The sequence below is a fragment of the Berghia stephanieae genome, chromosome 1 (assembly GCF_034508935.2).
Source record: "Berghia stephanieae isolate SIO BIC M18660-M18661 chromosome 1, UCSD_Bste_1.3, whole genome shotgun sequence".
Classification (NCBI taxonomy): domain Eukaryota; kingdom Metazoa; phylum Mollusca; class Gastropoda; order Nudibranchia; family Aeolidiidae; genus Berghia; species Berghia stephanieae.
Window position 1 is genome coordinate 22,820,857 of NC_088360.1, and position 16,429 is coordinate 22,837,285.

Sequence of the window (16,429 nt, forward strand, 5' to 3'; positions counted from 1 at the left end):
TATTTCATAAAATAAGAAGACCGCTTATTCTACCATTATTATTGTCTTTAAGTCATTTTTAAAATGTAGGAAACAAGTTGTCCAGATTAATATGGCTAGATCAAATGAATTCTGCCTTTGGTATGGTCTTCCACAAGGGTCAGTCTTGAGTCCAATCATTTTTACCATGTATTCTCAACCTCTTTCTGAATTTTTTTTAAGAAATGGAATTTCCTATCACTTTTATGCTGACGACACACAGCTATACAAATTTGATGTTCCGGGCAACATTCCTTCATTCATATCGTCTGTCGAGAACTGTATTGCAGATGTAAAATGTTGGATGGAAACGAAGAAGTTGAAATTGAATGATGAAAAGACAGAAGCTATGCTATGCACTAGAAATAAAAGCAGAAACGGCTTGGTGAAACATTTAAGTGTGAATAGTGTTGTTTATTTTGTTTATTAAATAAGACAGCGCAAACTACCACATTATCTCATTCGTCTGTAGTGTTTCATTCATCCTGTTTTGTTGATAAAAGGGGAAACCCGAAAGGTCCGTTTTATCTGTTTTCGTATATTATTATTAAATTGAAGCTTACATCCAATTTCACACTGTTATTTATGACAAAACGGAAAACACTCTAGCTTTGCTATAGACGAACGTCCCATTCTGATGGGGGGAAAATGGATCTTCTTTCTGTCCATTTCACATTGGATAAAATGATATACACATCGACTCCTTGAAACTGTAGGCTATGTAGCTATTGCCACATCCACACTTCACAATAGGATTCAATGGTCTGACGTCACGTCCGCCGAGCAACCAGCAGCTTGGTTCTAAACAAAGAAAATCGGCATTTTTTATTCTTCGTGCTGGCTAGAACTTTTTCACATGTCATGTGATCAGAATGTATAAAAATCAAAACATGATCAGATTTATAATGTTTTTTCTCCTCTTGATACGCTTTTATGCTCGTGAGAGAAATATTTCATAAGGGCGTCCGCCAATGTTCCGATAGTTTAGAACCATTTACTAAGTTACAATGCGTCATTACGAGGGAAGTGACGTCACGACTGTTGAAGCCTATTGGCGTTTCATAAAGTATGGTTGAATTAATTCCCTTTCATCTTCGTTCGCTGCATCCTACAACATGATGGGCTCGGCAAAAGTGCAATGAATCCACTTATAACTTTAAAAAATAAGAAATCCTTTCATTTGCCGAGATGGCTCATCATAAAACTCTCTTCATATCTTAAAAAAAAAAACCCTCATAAACTTCAAGCATGATTGAAATGTATTCCTCTGTATATTTGTCAATCCTTCATCAACTCTCGTCCTCCCGTCATCACATAAATTTATTTATGCTTTTTGACGGTGAGATGCTTCCAAATATATACATCATCAACCCTCGTCCTCCGGTCATCACATAAATTTATTTATGCTTGATGGCGGTGAGATGCTTCCAAATATATAAAAAGTGGTAACTGTGTTGAATGGTTCAATTTGGTGATAATAGTATATTCTTCAAATTGATTAAGATTAAAGTTATGTCCACTCGAGAGTATCTGTGAGATATATGGACTTCCGTCAAGATATCTGCAACTATCAATGCCTCATGTATACGTCAGAGGTCACAAGAACGATCACTCAAACAGTGTTTCGGTTGACATGATCTCATCACCTTTAGGACAAGGGAGAGTGAAAACTCTGAGCTCGCCAAATCATGGAAGACAAAATTAATACCAATCCGCTATTGATTCATAAGATTGGTAACGTGGATTTGCTACCTCAAAACCTGTAAGGAACCACTTCAAAAATTAATTGAAGCTAGAATCCGAAAGCATTGAACAAAAAGAAAAAAGGGTGTGTGTGGGGGGGGGGAAGAGACGTTCATATAATTTAGCACCTTCAATCAAAGATAAAAATCTGAGGAAAATTTTCAGATTTCCCATTTTGCCAAAAGAACTGGCCGTCGAAACAGAAAGAGTATGGTCAAGTAAGCAACGAGTCAACCTGTGTACTTGCCGCTTTCTGCACCGATTTAGTTACTTGGAATGGTTCAGTCCATTGTCCATGTTTTACTCTAAAATGGTAGGCTGTGATGTAATGCATAATGATATTAAATTGCGAACGATGGTCTAAAATACAATGATAGTTTAGAATGGTAATTTCGAAAAGTTAAAAAGTAAGGAAGATTAATCTAGTAATTCCCTCGGACAGAAAAGAAGTAGTACCGAAATGTGGTGAAATGAGACAAAGACATGTACCGAAATGTGGTGAAATGAGACAAAAACATGTACCGAAATGTGGTGAAATGAGACAAAAACATGTAGGAAATATTGCAGGTTTGTCATCCCATCTACAATTGAAAAGGGAGTTTGTAGGGTTTTTTAGGCTTTATTTTTTCTTCGTTTTAGTTTTCTTTCCTTTTCTCTTTATCTGTATACATACTATATAACATATGTGTTTGTTTTTGGTTTCCTTTATTCTTCTAAGGGGAAGAGGCAGTTTGCATTGTTATGAATTTTTAAAATATGTTTTGAAAGGGGGGAAAAGAAGGGAAGGCATAGGCTTTTTGTCATGCCCCTGTTAATAATGAATTGTAACCCAAAAAATTATAATATATATATATATATATATATATATATATATATATATATATATATATATATATATATATATATATATATATATATATATATATATATATATATATAATCATTGTAAGGTGAAAACCATAATTAGCTAAAGCTGCCAAATGACCTACATGTTCCTGTCATTCCCTGCGTGATTTCTGTGCCCATGTAAGATGAAGAAGAATGTGGATAAGAGACATAGAGTAAAAACGCCATATTTGCTTTGATACGTTGCCATTGATTGTGTTTAAATATATTGGTAGGGAGAGACAAACAATTCTACTCTCACATCACGATCACAAGGACACGATGACACCAACAACAGAGTTAATTTGAAACCACGTGACATTTAAATAGATATAAATACAACACAAACTCAATTCTATGTTGATACCAAATATAAGATTTAATCAATCACACGTTTTGGTTAGAGTATCAATCTGAATCCAATAATCACATACATACTTTGGTAAATAATAGAATATAAAACTTTCTCACTACATATTAATATAAGTAAGAATAATTTTTTTAAAATACAAGACTGGTATGGTATAATAAGGGTTGCTAAATAATTTAAAATATATCCAAATGGAATGAAATATTTAATCAAAGAGTGCTACAGTCTAATATGTATATTTTTGTGTGGATACTTTATTGTTGTAAAAAAATCTAATAATATATAAAACAATATAAAATAACATCATTGTCTTTTTAATTTTAAAATATGAATGAAATTAAATAAGGACGGATGATAAAATGTAATATAAAAATAAGAATAATAGTAATATCACAGAAGGCAAAAATGGTAAGAAAATTATCACAAGTTTAGTTGATAGTAACAAACATTTGACAATCTGAAGCAGTTTCTGATTTCTCCAGAATAACAACAAATAAAAAGCAACTTAAAATTATACAGATATTTCTTCACTTGTCAATAATATACTTAAACAAAGGACTATGGGAATATAGTTAACATGTACCACACAAAAAAGAATAAAAGAACAAAAACAAAAAGAAAAGGAAACAAAACAAACAAACAAAACAAGAACAAACACAAAACAAAAACAAAAAAGCAAAGCAAAAACAAACAAACCAAGAAGACCAGAAAAAAAAACGGCGCCTGCTAAATGCAAGATAAAACTCAACAGTCAGTATACGATCATTCATATTCGCCTTCGACGATTCATGAAATAATTTAATTAAGGCAAACACTTTTGCATGATGTAGATTTCAATCAGCCACTTTTCTTACACACACACACACACACACACACACACACACACACACACACAAATACATTGACGTAGTTACTCATACAAAGACATACCAACACAACCTGCATAACAACAATACATAGAGACACAGTGAATGGATCTGAATGTGGTTTTTAGTCGCATTAAACTTTATTAAGACAATTAAATATCCCGATACAATACAAAAAAGGCTGGCGATTTTCTAAAATGATTCATATGTACTTTAAATTAAAGATTTGGACGAATATTCAGACAGAATTCTTCTCATATTCATAACACAAAAACAATAAATTCTAAAACGAGGTTTCCCTTAATGCGAAATGCATTTTATCGTGGAACCTCTATTAGGGCAAATGGCAAAAGAATTAAGTCTAAAATGATTGAGTGGATAATAAATAAATAACTTTTTTTTAAATCTCACAAAGTAATTCAATAAATTGAACATACGTTGAGGAGATGACATCTGGAATACATAGTGATTGGACGTCAAATTGAAATATTCAAAGGAACTTCTTGAACATACACAAAATAAGGATGACCAAAAATGCATTAGAAAATGTGCAGTTAACTATTTTAACTTCTTCATAAAAGACACGATATATCAATCATGTTTATGAGGGCAATAGTAAAAATAGGTGATAAATTAATTCAGCACAGTTGTATATAAAAAATATATATAAATTAAATTTAATGAATCAAAATGCAATTAGGTGCATAATACTGCTTGAAATTCGTTAAAAATTAATTTATTCTATAAGTTACAGATATGTTTAAAACATATTTAAATATACGGATATATGGTAAAAGTTAAAGCGAATCCACATTCCAAGAAAGTGTCTATAGCTCAAGACAAAAAAGTAGACAAGAATTCTGCATCAAAAGTATCATCGTTCGTTAAAGTTTCGCCATTAAAATAATAATAATTTTAAAAACATTCGTCATCTTGAATGACTTTAAAAGCAATCAATTATTTTTAACAAAATGTACCTGTTATAAAATTTAAAGTATCGTTTAAAGATACAAGAACAAATTTTATTCTTAAAAAAAAAAAACAACAACTCGTAACGATAATAACATTTTTTAAAAATAATTTTCCTTTTTGACAACGACAGGCATGTGACAAAAACTAGCAAATAAAGATCACTGCAAACGCCTAATTTACATAATTTACAAACATAATTCATTGACCATGATTAATTTTTTCTCGTTTAACCTGCAATGGTTTTGAAAGAAGGATAAAGCAACAAAATATTATGTGAAGACATTCAAATCTGTGAACTCATTTATATGTGTTGTTCCATCACATTCTACCGCTCACTGACAAAACACTTCTGGTTCGTTTGTGTGTTTTTTTTCTTTTTCTTGCTATATTCTTCTTCTTTTTTTTTTTCTTTTTTTTTTCTTTATTTATTTTTTTTTTTTGGGCCATATTATTAGTTTTACTTCATATATCACATCTGAAGAGTTTTGACAAAGTCTTAAATCTGAAACTTCAATAAAGTAAAAGGTTTTTGGCCAAAATGAAAATTATATTTTGTCAATGGACGGCAGAATTGTGAGTGAGAATTCTATTTCAAGATCAACATTGAAGTCTCTTGTTCAATAGTAGAGGTTGGTAACATATAACATATTGATTAATATTCACTGTAAATCTGTCCTTACAATGCAAGAATAATACAGCTACTCTAAAACTACAAACACAAAAATAATATCAGGCATCGTTAACACTATCAAGCTTCCAATTATGTAGCAATAGTAAGATGAACATCCAGCAACCCAAACTGGCTCCATAAACTGGATGATCCAGAAACCAACAAATAGGGAATGAGATTAGCGGAAGAGTAGCGTCCCTTGATTGGACGTCACCCATAGTCTGTGACGTCACCGCCGGAAAATTTATTAGAGAGAGAACGTCATGTTGGTTGTGCGCATGCGTCTCTCGTCCTCCATGGACGAGAGACGCATGCGCACAACCAACATGACGTTCTCTCTCTCTAATAGCTTTTCCGCCGGTGACGGCACAGACTATGGGTGACGTCCAATCAAGGGACGCTAATCTCATTCCCTATACATCACAAATTAATGGGCCCCCACAGTTTCCTCTAGAATACAATAATCCAATTGGTGTAAACTATCTATTTCTACGACTTTCCTATTGTCATTAGCACCATAGATATAATAAATAATGATCAATGAAAACAAAGACATTGGCCCGTGACTTTAAATCATCAACATAACACAATGTTTCGAACTCCCAGTTTAAACAGAAACAACGCTAACCTTACATATACATGGACGGAATGTATGGATATATATATAAGCTGTGAACACTTCACTTCTAATACAGCAAATGAAATTCTTAATCTGATTATTTTTTTTTAAATAAATAATAAGAGAATATTCCATGTAACAGGACGGACTCTTCAAGCTTAAAATTAATATGATGAGATTTTTTGTTTTTGTTTGTTTGTTTATTTTTTTTCTTTCTTTCCATTGAAAAAAAAAACATTTCATTTAATTCAACAGTAGCATTGAATTACGCAATTCATACATGTCAAGAATATAAAAAATATCATCAATTGAACTATCTTTAAAAAGTGATTTGTCTTTAAATCATCAGATATTCAATCAAATCTTCTAATTTGAATAGAAAAAATAATTTGCTACATATCTATTATTCTTTGTATACATTTGGCAGATACTTTAGTACGACCTAACACAACCATCTCTATAGATCGAAAAAAAAAAAAGAAATGCTGCCACACAATGAAAAAATAAAGTTTTCGCCATTCTAGGTCAGAATGGGCATTTGAGCGATCAATAATTTGATTCAAGGAATTCTCTAGCAGTCTAATGGGTGTCATAACGTAACCTGATTCTAAAAATAGCGTAATATTACGTTTGGAGAATAGGACACCAGACTAGTCATCTGTGAAAAAAAGACAATGGAAAAAAATAGGATAAGGGGAGAGCAATGACTCACACACGTTTGATAATTTACTCTTTCTTGAAATAAAAACATTTTGGCACTATTCAACAAATCATTGTTTGAACCATAATCAATAATGTACACATCGGATGCTTTGAGAATGGCATTTTAACTTTGATAACCCACTGAGTGCCGTGTATGTAGTCAATTTTTATTTCATCATATGTCTTTTTTTTTTTTTAACGAAACGTCTGATTAGTTCAATTGAAATACGATTGTGACATTTGTACATGATAAAACAGTCTGCGAGTTTCACTCTCTTAACGTCTACCAGTTTTCCATGTAAAATAAATCCCTGTCTTTATTCACAATTTGAGTGGTAAAACATCAAAAAAAAATAAAAATGGTTAACGCTCAATGGGTTAAAATTAAAATGCACGAATGACAACAGTTACAATAAGTATAATATAAAATAAATAAATAGATAACATGAAATCTCGTCAATAGTAATAATAATAATCCCTTGGTCGTGAGACTCGCTGCGAGTATTTAGGCTTGACCATATCGGTTTGAAATAGGATCATCTGCAAGGAGGACGTGGGGTTAAAGAAAACCTGTTAGTACGTTACTCTAACCCAACAACAACCTAGTACGTTACTCTAACCCAACAACAACCTAGTACGTTACTCTAACCCAACAACAACCTAGTACGTTACTCTAACCCAACAACAACCTAGTACGTTACTCTAACCCAACAACAACCTAGTACGTAACTCTAACCCAACAACAACCAAACTACATTTTTAACCAGTTAAACTGCCGCACTCGTATTTAAACTTTTGGCCAGAAAACTCGTCCTTCAAATATCTTTCGAGGTAAATGACCTTCAACTTGGCAAAAACTATGCGGAAGTCCCAGGTTTGAGAGTTATTGCCACGATGAAGGTCATTTAAATCGATCGATATTTGAAGGACGAGTTTTCTGTCCAAACTTTTAAATACAAGTTTGCTGGTTTTTTGTTTTTTTTTGTCCAGACCACGGCAGTTAAATATAAAACCTCAAGAAATCCAAGTCATCCATATATTTATACTTGTCACGTGACACGACACCAAACTTTTGATCTTGGAGCAGTTCTCAAATTTAAGAAAATAATTTTTTTAAAGTTTATTTCTTTTCCATTCACAAAGTGTCTCTTTTTAAAAATTATCTATGTATTATAGACGGTCTCTTCAACATGGAATTGAATACCAAGTAAAAACTTGACAATCTGGTATTTTTCTCATCACTACGACCTACCTACTTACCATATCTATTGATTACGTATCAAAATAAGTTTCACTTTATCATGAGATTAAGATTGACTCAATATTATCAAATTGACTAAAGAATTCATGGAAGTCGATGTTTCAATGTTATCTCTCTTTGATTTACTTGTGTCAATAAAGAATTATTGTTAATGAAATATATGAAAACATGTTTATTATGATTTTTTTTTTTTAATCTCAATTTACTTACCATTTCTATAATAAATCATCTTTCAAATCAGTTGAATTATGGAAAAGCTTGACGACAACTCGAAACACTAAAATTCTTGGTAAAATGAATGAAATTTCCTGCTCCAAGATCAAAATTCAATAACTTAAAAAATGAAATCCAAATAAAAACACAAATGATTGTTTTAAAAATACAAGTTACTCAATACCTCAGATTAATGAAGTGATACGTATATTCTTTACATTTTTTTAAAAATTCAAACAAAAGTTGTTTTTTTCCTAAGAAATTTTATTGCAAAACATAAAAAGTCTACTCCTTTAACTTTTTCTATAATAATTCCATGAGCAAGATGGAAAAAAAAACATTTATTATCTTTACTTAAACTTACAAATTCTTTTATAATGATAAATGGCCGAACAGCTGATGAGTAGTCAAGACACCTTTATCAGTGTTAAAAAGTCAAGACACCTTTATCAGTGTTAAAAAGTCAAGACACCTTTATCAGTGTTAAAAAGTCAAGACACCTTTATCAGTGTTAAAAAGTCAAGACACCTTTATCAGTGTTAAAAAGTCAAGACACCTTTATCAGAGTTAAAAAGCCGAATATTCCTTTTCCTTTTCATCATTACGATTGGTCTGATCAATTCAATGAAAAGGAATCTCTTGAGTAATTTTTTTTTTTGACTTTTTTTTTTTTTTGGTCCACGTTGTTATTTTGTTTTTGTTTTTAAGGCTGTCAATTCTAAACTGCACGTAATATAAAATGACCAATTTCAAAAAGATTTTCAAACTTTGAGAATGTGTTAACAAATTTTCCAGACGTTTAATCGAATACATTTGCCACTCAATTATTTTTGTGACACACCGTGGAAATCCATTTAGTAAAACTTCAAGGATCTAGATGACTATATTCAGAAAAAAAAATCTGGGTGCATTCATTTTAAAAACAAATAAATAGTCGTACAGTAAGCTAGACAAAGGTGCTATTAGTAATGTTAATTATAAATATAATATACCGATAGAAAATTTATACCATCATATTTTTATATATCAACAAAGAAAAATTCAGTATTGAATTAATATATTGTTTGTCAATCACCAACAATGGGCAGAGGAACAATTTACAGAAAAATTCACACATTAACATCACTGACAGCAGCGTGTCATCAATAGCATCTTCATGGACTATAACACACTGATTTAAATGTCACGTGGTTATTAGGCAGTGTAGAGGTATTGTAGCAAAACAAGACAACTTTCACACAGTCACAAACAGAAAGATATGGCTCGGTTCTATTTTTAAATCAATGGCAACGTCCCTATTGTTCAATCTTTGTGTAGTTTTGTAAATCCTTTAAGGAGGAAATAAAGGAAGGACAGGATACCTACCAGTGCATGCCCAGCTGATGACCACTCGAATAGAAAGCAAATGCGTCACATTCCAATATCTTACAATTAATTGGTACAGCATTCAGGGCTTGATCCGATAGTGGCATTATATATATATATATACATACATGTATACCTAATGCAATATTTAGTCATTGTCTAACACGTCTTTGAGAAACATGAAAAAAAAAAAACTTACTCCTAAAAAAAGCTTTTACTTGAAAAATGTTTTTAATTAAATTGATTTATGACAGGTATTTTTAAAATATTGAAAAATGAGAAGAAGAAAAGCATCCCTCTGCCCAAAGAGCCAGTCGTGTTAGCTCTGCATTGGTGCAGACAAACAGGGTTTAAAATGTTAATTTAAATTTGTTATTAAAAAGAAAAAAAGGGTGCGTGAACTTAAATGGGAAAAATAACTACGACAAAACGTGACGGGTGGGATGCTTAAGCAGCTGCAGACGGCCAATTTGGGATCCTTCATTCAATAAAAATACATGAAATATTTATAAGATGGGAGTGGGGGGGGGGGGATCAAACACAGCTATGCAGATCAAGCCCCAAATCCTGATATTATTATGTCTATGGAACCAAAGTTGCCTGTGCCACCTTCAAACAATAAACAGAGAACGTAGAACGTCTGAGTGAAAATACTCTAATCTCCATTTGGAAATCGATGTACTTGTTACCCGTATTGAAGCGAGACCTGCTGAAAGTTGTTACGTTTTGCATCCAGAGTCTTTGTGAGCTACTTTATTTTCAGGATTTGGAAATTCTGTCATTCTAAATAATAACTGAGATCCCTAGAAGACAGAATTTTTATGTATTTTTAATATTCAATTTGATTTTTTTTTTTTTTAATTTACGCTAAAGATTATTTTTATATAACCGCAAGATATGGACATTATAGCTTATTAATTATTTTTGTAAATCATAGAAAATGAACCACTGTCAAATGATTTTCTTTTGTCGGAAAGATTTTTTAATTCCTCTTTTCTTTTTGTAATCATGTTTCAATATTTCTTTTGCAGAAGATGAAAATCCATACAAAGTATAAGGTGGGAGGTGAAGTTCATTCAAAGCAAAAGCGTGAGGGTGCAGTCAACATTTATTATTCATTAAGTCCATTTAACATGAAGATTAAATTATGAAACTCAAAAGAATCTTATTTATATTCTGAAACTCCAGAGTATTTTAGAAATAATTATCAAAGCTCATTCCATTCCGGGTTGAAAAATAGCCAAAATGTTTTTTGATATTAAGCCAAAATGTTGTTTGAAATTAAGCCAAAATGTTGTTTGATATTAAGCCAAAATGTTGTTTGAAATTAAGCCAAAATGTTGTTTGATATTAAGCCAAAATGTTGTTTGATATTAAGCCAAAATGTTGTTTGAAATTAAGCCAAAATGTTGTTTGATATTAAGCCAAAATGTTGTTTGATAACACTTGGTTAGAAGGAGAGCACTTGCAAAAAAAGAAATTGATTTTTTAAATATTTATCATACACAAAGAAATTTAAGATACGATACATTTTCCTACTTATTAAAAGAATAGAAATATTGATTGGAAATGTATGTTGTTATTCAAAACAAAGTGATTGTGTCTTGATTATAAAGGATCACAACACGTGCGTTAAAGGAGAGTGTCTCATTCAAATCCATTCAGCATTACCTATAATTTAGCCTCCCTGTTTTATGCTTTAAAACCCCTTTGGTAGATACAGAGGAGGATAGAGAACAACACGAAGAGGAAGGAGAGAACGTTTGACTGTCCTCCTCCCTCATATCATCGTCTTCATCATCCTCTTCATCATCATCATCATAGCTGGACTTCGAAGTTATTGAAGTGGAAGTGTTATGTTTGTATAAGAAACGACGTTTGCTGGTTGATTTTGAGAAGGATGGGGGTTTCCATCTTGATACCAGTTTCTCATAAAGAGAAAACTGAGCTCCCATACGAGTTGTAGAACCGTACAATTGTAACCTCTGAAGAGAGGAATACACAAAGTTAATCATATTTTTCCAGCAATTACTGTATGAATATAATCTTCATAATCGATTCACATCTCAAAAACGACATAGACAATGTTTTGGTTACAGTATAAGAACGCGTTTGTTGGGAGAAATTGTGTGCGAATGACGAATGACGGGATGGGGAAAAAAGTTATATTTTAGAGACATTCAAAATGAGTTAAGATTATTCCTGAACGAATTAGTCTGCAGTGTTGTAGTGAGAATCTACCAGACCACCACAACAAGAAAACAGTTAAAGCAGCCAGGGATGAATGCGACAGATTGCGTGTGGAAAGCCTGTCATGTCAAATTATGCGATGAAAGCTAGCAGACATTTAAATTTTAATTTAAAACCAAAAAGAAAAATCATGGGTGATTTGTAGATGGCATTTTCGACAACAGACAATTAAGTTGATTGCAAAGAGATAAATAAAAATATTACAACAAAGTTATTTTCAATAAAATAACCTTAAAGTTTATTTTTAATGTATTAGTTGTGGAAAAAAAGAGATAGTTTGTTCTCATCCCCCCCCCCCCCCCCCCCCCCCAAAAAAAGGGGAAAAAACGTTTTAAAATGTTTGAAAATGGCACGGGAAAAGACTTTTCTATAAATAGCACACAGCCCTGTAATATCCAACACGACAAACAGGACTCGTAGAATAATATGATATCATCTTATCATTGGTGTGTACATGGGTAAAATGAGTAGGGGTTATAACTTACCCTGATTTGGTGGGCAGTGGATTGGAGGTTGAGATAGCTCTCCTCCAGGTTGGTCAGCTGAGCCTGGACGGTTGTGGCCAGCCGTGGAGCTCGAGGATTGCTGAGGATGAGCTGTTGACCTAGACGACTTACAGAGTCCAGTGTGAGGCGGTAGTCTTCAATCTCTCGGAGCAGCACCTTAAAATAGATATAATAAGTATATTCAAACAGTGGCACAAAACATATAATATATTTGGCCAACTGTGTTAATCTGGCATAAGTTGGAAAGAACTGGATAAGAAAGAGTTCAAGGTCAAAATGATCAGATATATTTGAAGATTTAAGATTTTCAAGTTAAAGAAATAAAATTCACTCTCTTAATTGAAGGCATCTATTTCAACTCAAATTTTAGTCTTAAGCTTACAATTCAATTTTGAATCAGGTTCGTAATACTATTTTAAAATGTCGGCCCTATATGAACATTAATGCTTCAGATCTACAGATAAAATAACAAGATACAGAGACAAGTTGAAAAGTTCATCATTTTAAAAGATTTTTACAATACATGATGTGCTTCTCGTGAAAATAAGGCGGCCAAAAAAAGCACAATTATAGATAGTATGTGCTTGGCTAAGAAACTCATAACATTGCCATCCCGAAGTATAACGGACCAACACACAAAACTGTGTGTAAAGATGAACGTTTATAGTCCGGTTAACACGGTTTAGTGAGAATTACTCATAAACATGGATGGCAAAAAACAATAACAAAGGCCTGAGTGACGTCATCTTCGAACTATATATAGAATAAATGCATTTTTGTTCAATTTTTTACTAAAATTGCCTCATACTAGGAAAGACATCAATATGAATTAAACATTTTAAAAATTTGCTTCGAGTCTTTATTATCTGAAATACAGCATAAGAACAACAAGCAACGATATCTAGATCGTCAAAAATGTTTTTAAAATATAAAATTCATTGACCAAACTCACTCTGTGTTTGTCAATCTGTCGGTTAGTGAGCTCCATGCTGGATACGTTCATGGTATTGTGAGACATGAGTTTGTAAGACATGCTGAGTAACCATTTCTCACAGTCTTGCTGGGATTCTTGGAATGACAGGTGCTCGTCGTAGCCTCTCTGGAGCATCTCGACAATGTCCTGTGGAAATACACAGATGAAATCAGATTAAAAGATCATTTCAATGCATAACATAGCCATGATGCTGTATACAAATACAAAACAGCTATTTCGCTATTTTAGGGGCAGTGTGGCTCAGTGGTACGGTCTTTGCTTCCTACCCGAAAGGTACTGAGATCAATCACCCGCCGCTACGTTGTGTGGCCTTGAGCAAGTCACCTCGCCCTAGCTCACTTTGCGGCGCTGCTCTGCGGCTGATGCCTGGGTTATTCCAGTCTTCCCTTGGAATAGACCCTAAAGACAAATTTCCCCTTGGGGATGAATGAAGGGAACTTTTTTTTTTTTTTTATTTTTTTTTTTTGTTTTTTTTTTTAATTATTTTTTTTTTTTTAGAATGTCCAAAACAACTTAGGTCTGACAATGATGAAATCACAGTTGTCCAACGATATGTCCAAAATCTGTGGCCAGCAAAAAAATTAATTTAAGGCTCTGTATTTTAATCTATTTTTAAAATGCTTTTAATTCACGAATTAAACACGAATTGGGTTATTCCAAAGGCATCTCCACATCAATTCTAGAGTCAAGAAGGCTCTACAACAGAATTTTTAAAGGCATTTCAACCAGTGGGAGTGTGGCATATCATTGAGTGATTACTTGCCTTATAGTAATTTCCAGAAAAAGCAATATAAATTACAAAACGTTTTATCATTGCATCTAACACCAATGTGACTAAAGACCTACTACTACCACTGACCTTGGCCCTGTCCACCAATTTAGAATATCTTTCTTGTACGTCTGCCAGAGAATCAGCGACACCAGGGTAGTCTGTGAGAGCCTCCAGATTGGCTACTCTGTCTGCCAATTCATTCACAAGTCTGCGATGGTTGTCCACGTCTGCCAAGATCATCTGAAAGGGCGAAAACGTTAGAAAATTCAGGAATTGAATTTGAAAATTATAAATATAGCAAGAAAATATAAAAAGGCTCCTAAGGATTATTATAGAAAATTATGGTTTTGGAATCTGATAACTTAAAACTCTCCATGAGTCTCCAAGCTTCCAAAATGTCAATAATACACATCAACATGTACATTGAAAAAAAGAATGACATAAAATTTCATTAATTATAGCAGTTTAATTCAAATTATTGAAAGATTGACCAAAATTTATTGGCAAGCAGAAAAAGGATATGTTAAAGAAACAGATGAGTAAAGTATTAGTATTTTGTAAACTGTGCCATTAATAAAATATATGTTTATTTTAATTACGACAGTTCATGATTTTTAAAGTATGTACAAATCCTCAGTTATAAGAAGTAATGGAACCAATTGCTTCACATTTAGTGGCATTCAAGTTTGAATATATATATATTGAAAATCACTTAACCCTCAGCTTACCAGACATCACCATAATTTTCCTCTGGAATGCAATATCCACCCGAAACAAACATTATTTTTTAAAATGAAAAGTAAAAGCAAAATGTACATGTGTTATAAAATTTTTGTCCGAAAAATAAACTCTACAACAAAGTGTTTGTTCTGAGATCCATAACGAAAATTTATTTTCAAAAAATTTAATGAGAAATAAAAATATGACTAAGAAAGATATAGGATGCATCAGAACAAACGAATGCAGTTGCCGATGGTTGGTCAAGAGAGAGTTAAGAAATTATTCATAAAAATCGTATCAAAAACGAATTTTTCTTTTTCAAGTACCAAGTCTGTGCCAGACATCGGTGATCATGGTACCCCATTCATCTCTCTGATCAGATAGCCTCACAAAACTAATATTTCTCTTCTCTTTCTTTGTCACCCAGCTGTTAAAACTATTCAAATATGTTTTTCTTGGTCTACCTTTACTCTTAACCTTCTATCTTTCCTGTGAGAGCAAGATGTTCAATACATTTATGTTGATTTATGTGCCCTAAAATTGCATTTGTCTTTTTCTTATTGTAAAAATTAGTAACCTTTTAGTTTCATCTTGCTCTAATACTTCTTCATTCAAAATCTAATAAGCAAGATAAAAACTTTATCACAACAGAACAAATGAAAAGACTAAACCTTACCTTGTATTTGTCCAATTGTGTTTTGCGTTCAGGTACTTGAGCACACTGTTCCGGGGCGGGCTTGAGTGAGCTCTCTGTATCTGCCAACCACTTGACAATGCTGCCATAATACTGTTCATACTCGTGCCATCTCTGTTGTACACCTTCCAGCATGGCAGTGCATTCGGCGATGGCAGCGTTGAGTTTTTCCCAATCATTGGTCAGATCGGTGACCTGTTCCTCTATCAGCTTCTTGCCTTCCAGGGAGGTGTGAGGGAGAATCTTTTCTGCTTGATCACAGACGTAGTTGACTTTTTGGAGTCCTTCATCCATGCTGGCAGTCACATCCTGTCATTTACAAACAGATTTAGATCGTGAAATAAAGGAATACTATGTAAATTTATCAAACAATACAAGATACATAACCCTTGACATAGACAAACTCATTTGTCAACAATTTAAGAAGATTGAATTGATTGCCAAAGTTTAGCCTTGATAACAAAAATAGCCCACTAACCAATCATCATTATGTGAATTCATGTATGTATTATTCATCGTATGTTTATTATTTAACAATTTTCAAGGTCATTGCAGAGACGCCAACTTTAAATTTGGCTCACAGGAGTTTCAGACACCACTCGTAGGAATTTCAATGCCGAAAGAGGAATTTCCGCACACAAGAAAAAGGAATTGGAATGGTATTTGGCATTGTGTTTACATATTGTATAGTTCTAAATAGATAACAGATTAGAATTATATTATGATACATAAACACATTGCCAAATACAATCCCAAAGTTTCCTTATTTCAAATGAAGTAAAGCGCCAAAACCTAATGGCAGAGATTGT

General features: G+C 32.7%; 1 protein-coding gene across 4 annotated transcripts in view; it reads right to left on the reverse strand.

Moving 5' to 3' along the window:
- The window catches only part of LOC144970464 (muscle-specific protein 300 kDa-like), a 503,594-nt gene that overhangs the window by 256,194 nt on the left and 230,971 nt on the right, over nt 1-16,429 (reverse strand). For all 4 annotated transcript variants that reach the window (XM_078910148.1, XM_078910139.1, XM_078910156.1 and 1 more), the window contains 4 exons: nt 15,603-15,929; nt 14,294-14,446; nt 13,393-13,560; nt 12,420-12,596 (listed from right to left, as the gene is read on the reverse strand). In XM_078910148.1, the coding sequence (XP_078766274.1) occupies nt 12,420-12,596; nt 13,393-13,560; nt 14,294-14,446; nt 15,603-15,929 (825 nt within the window). The remainder of the gene's footprint in view (nt 1-12,419; nt 12,597-13,392; nt 13,561-14,293; nt 14,447-15,602; nt 15,930-16,429) is intronic.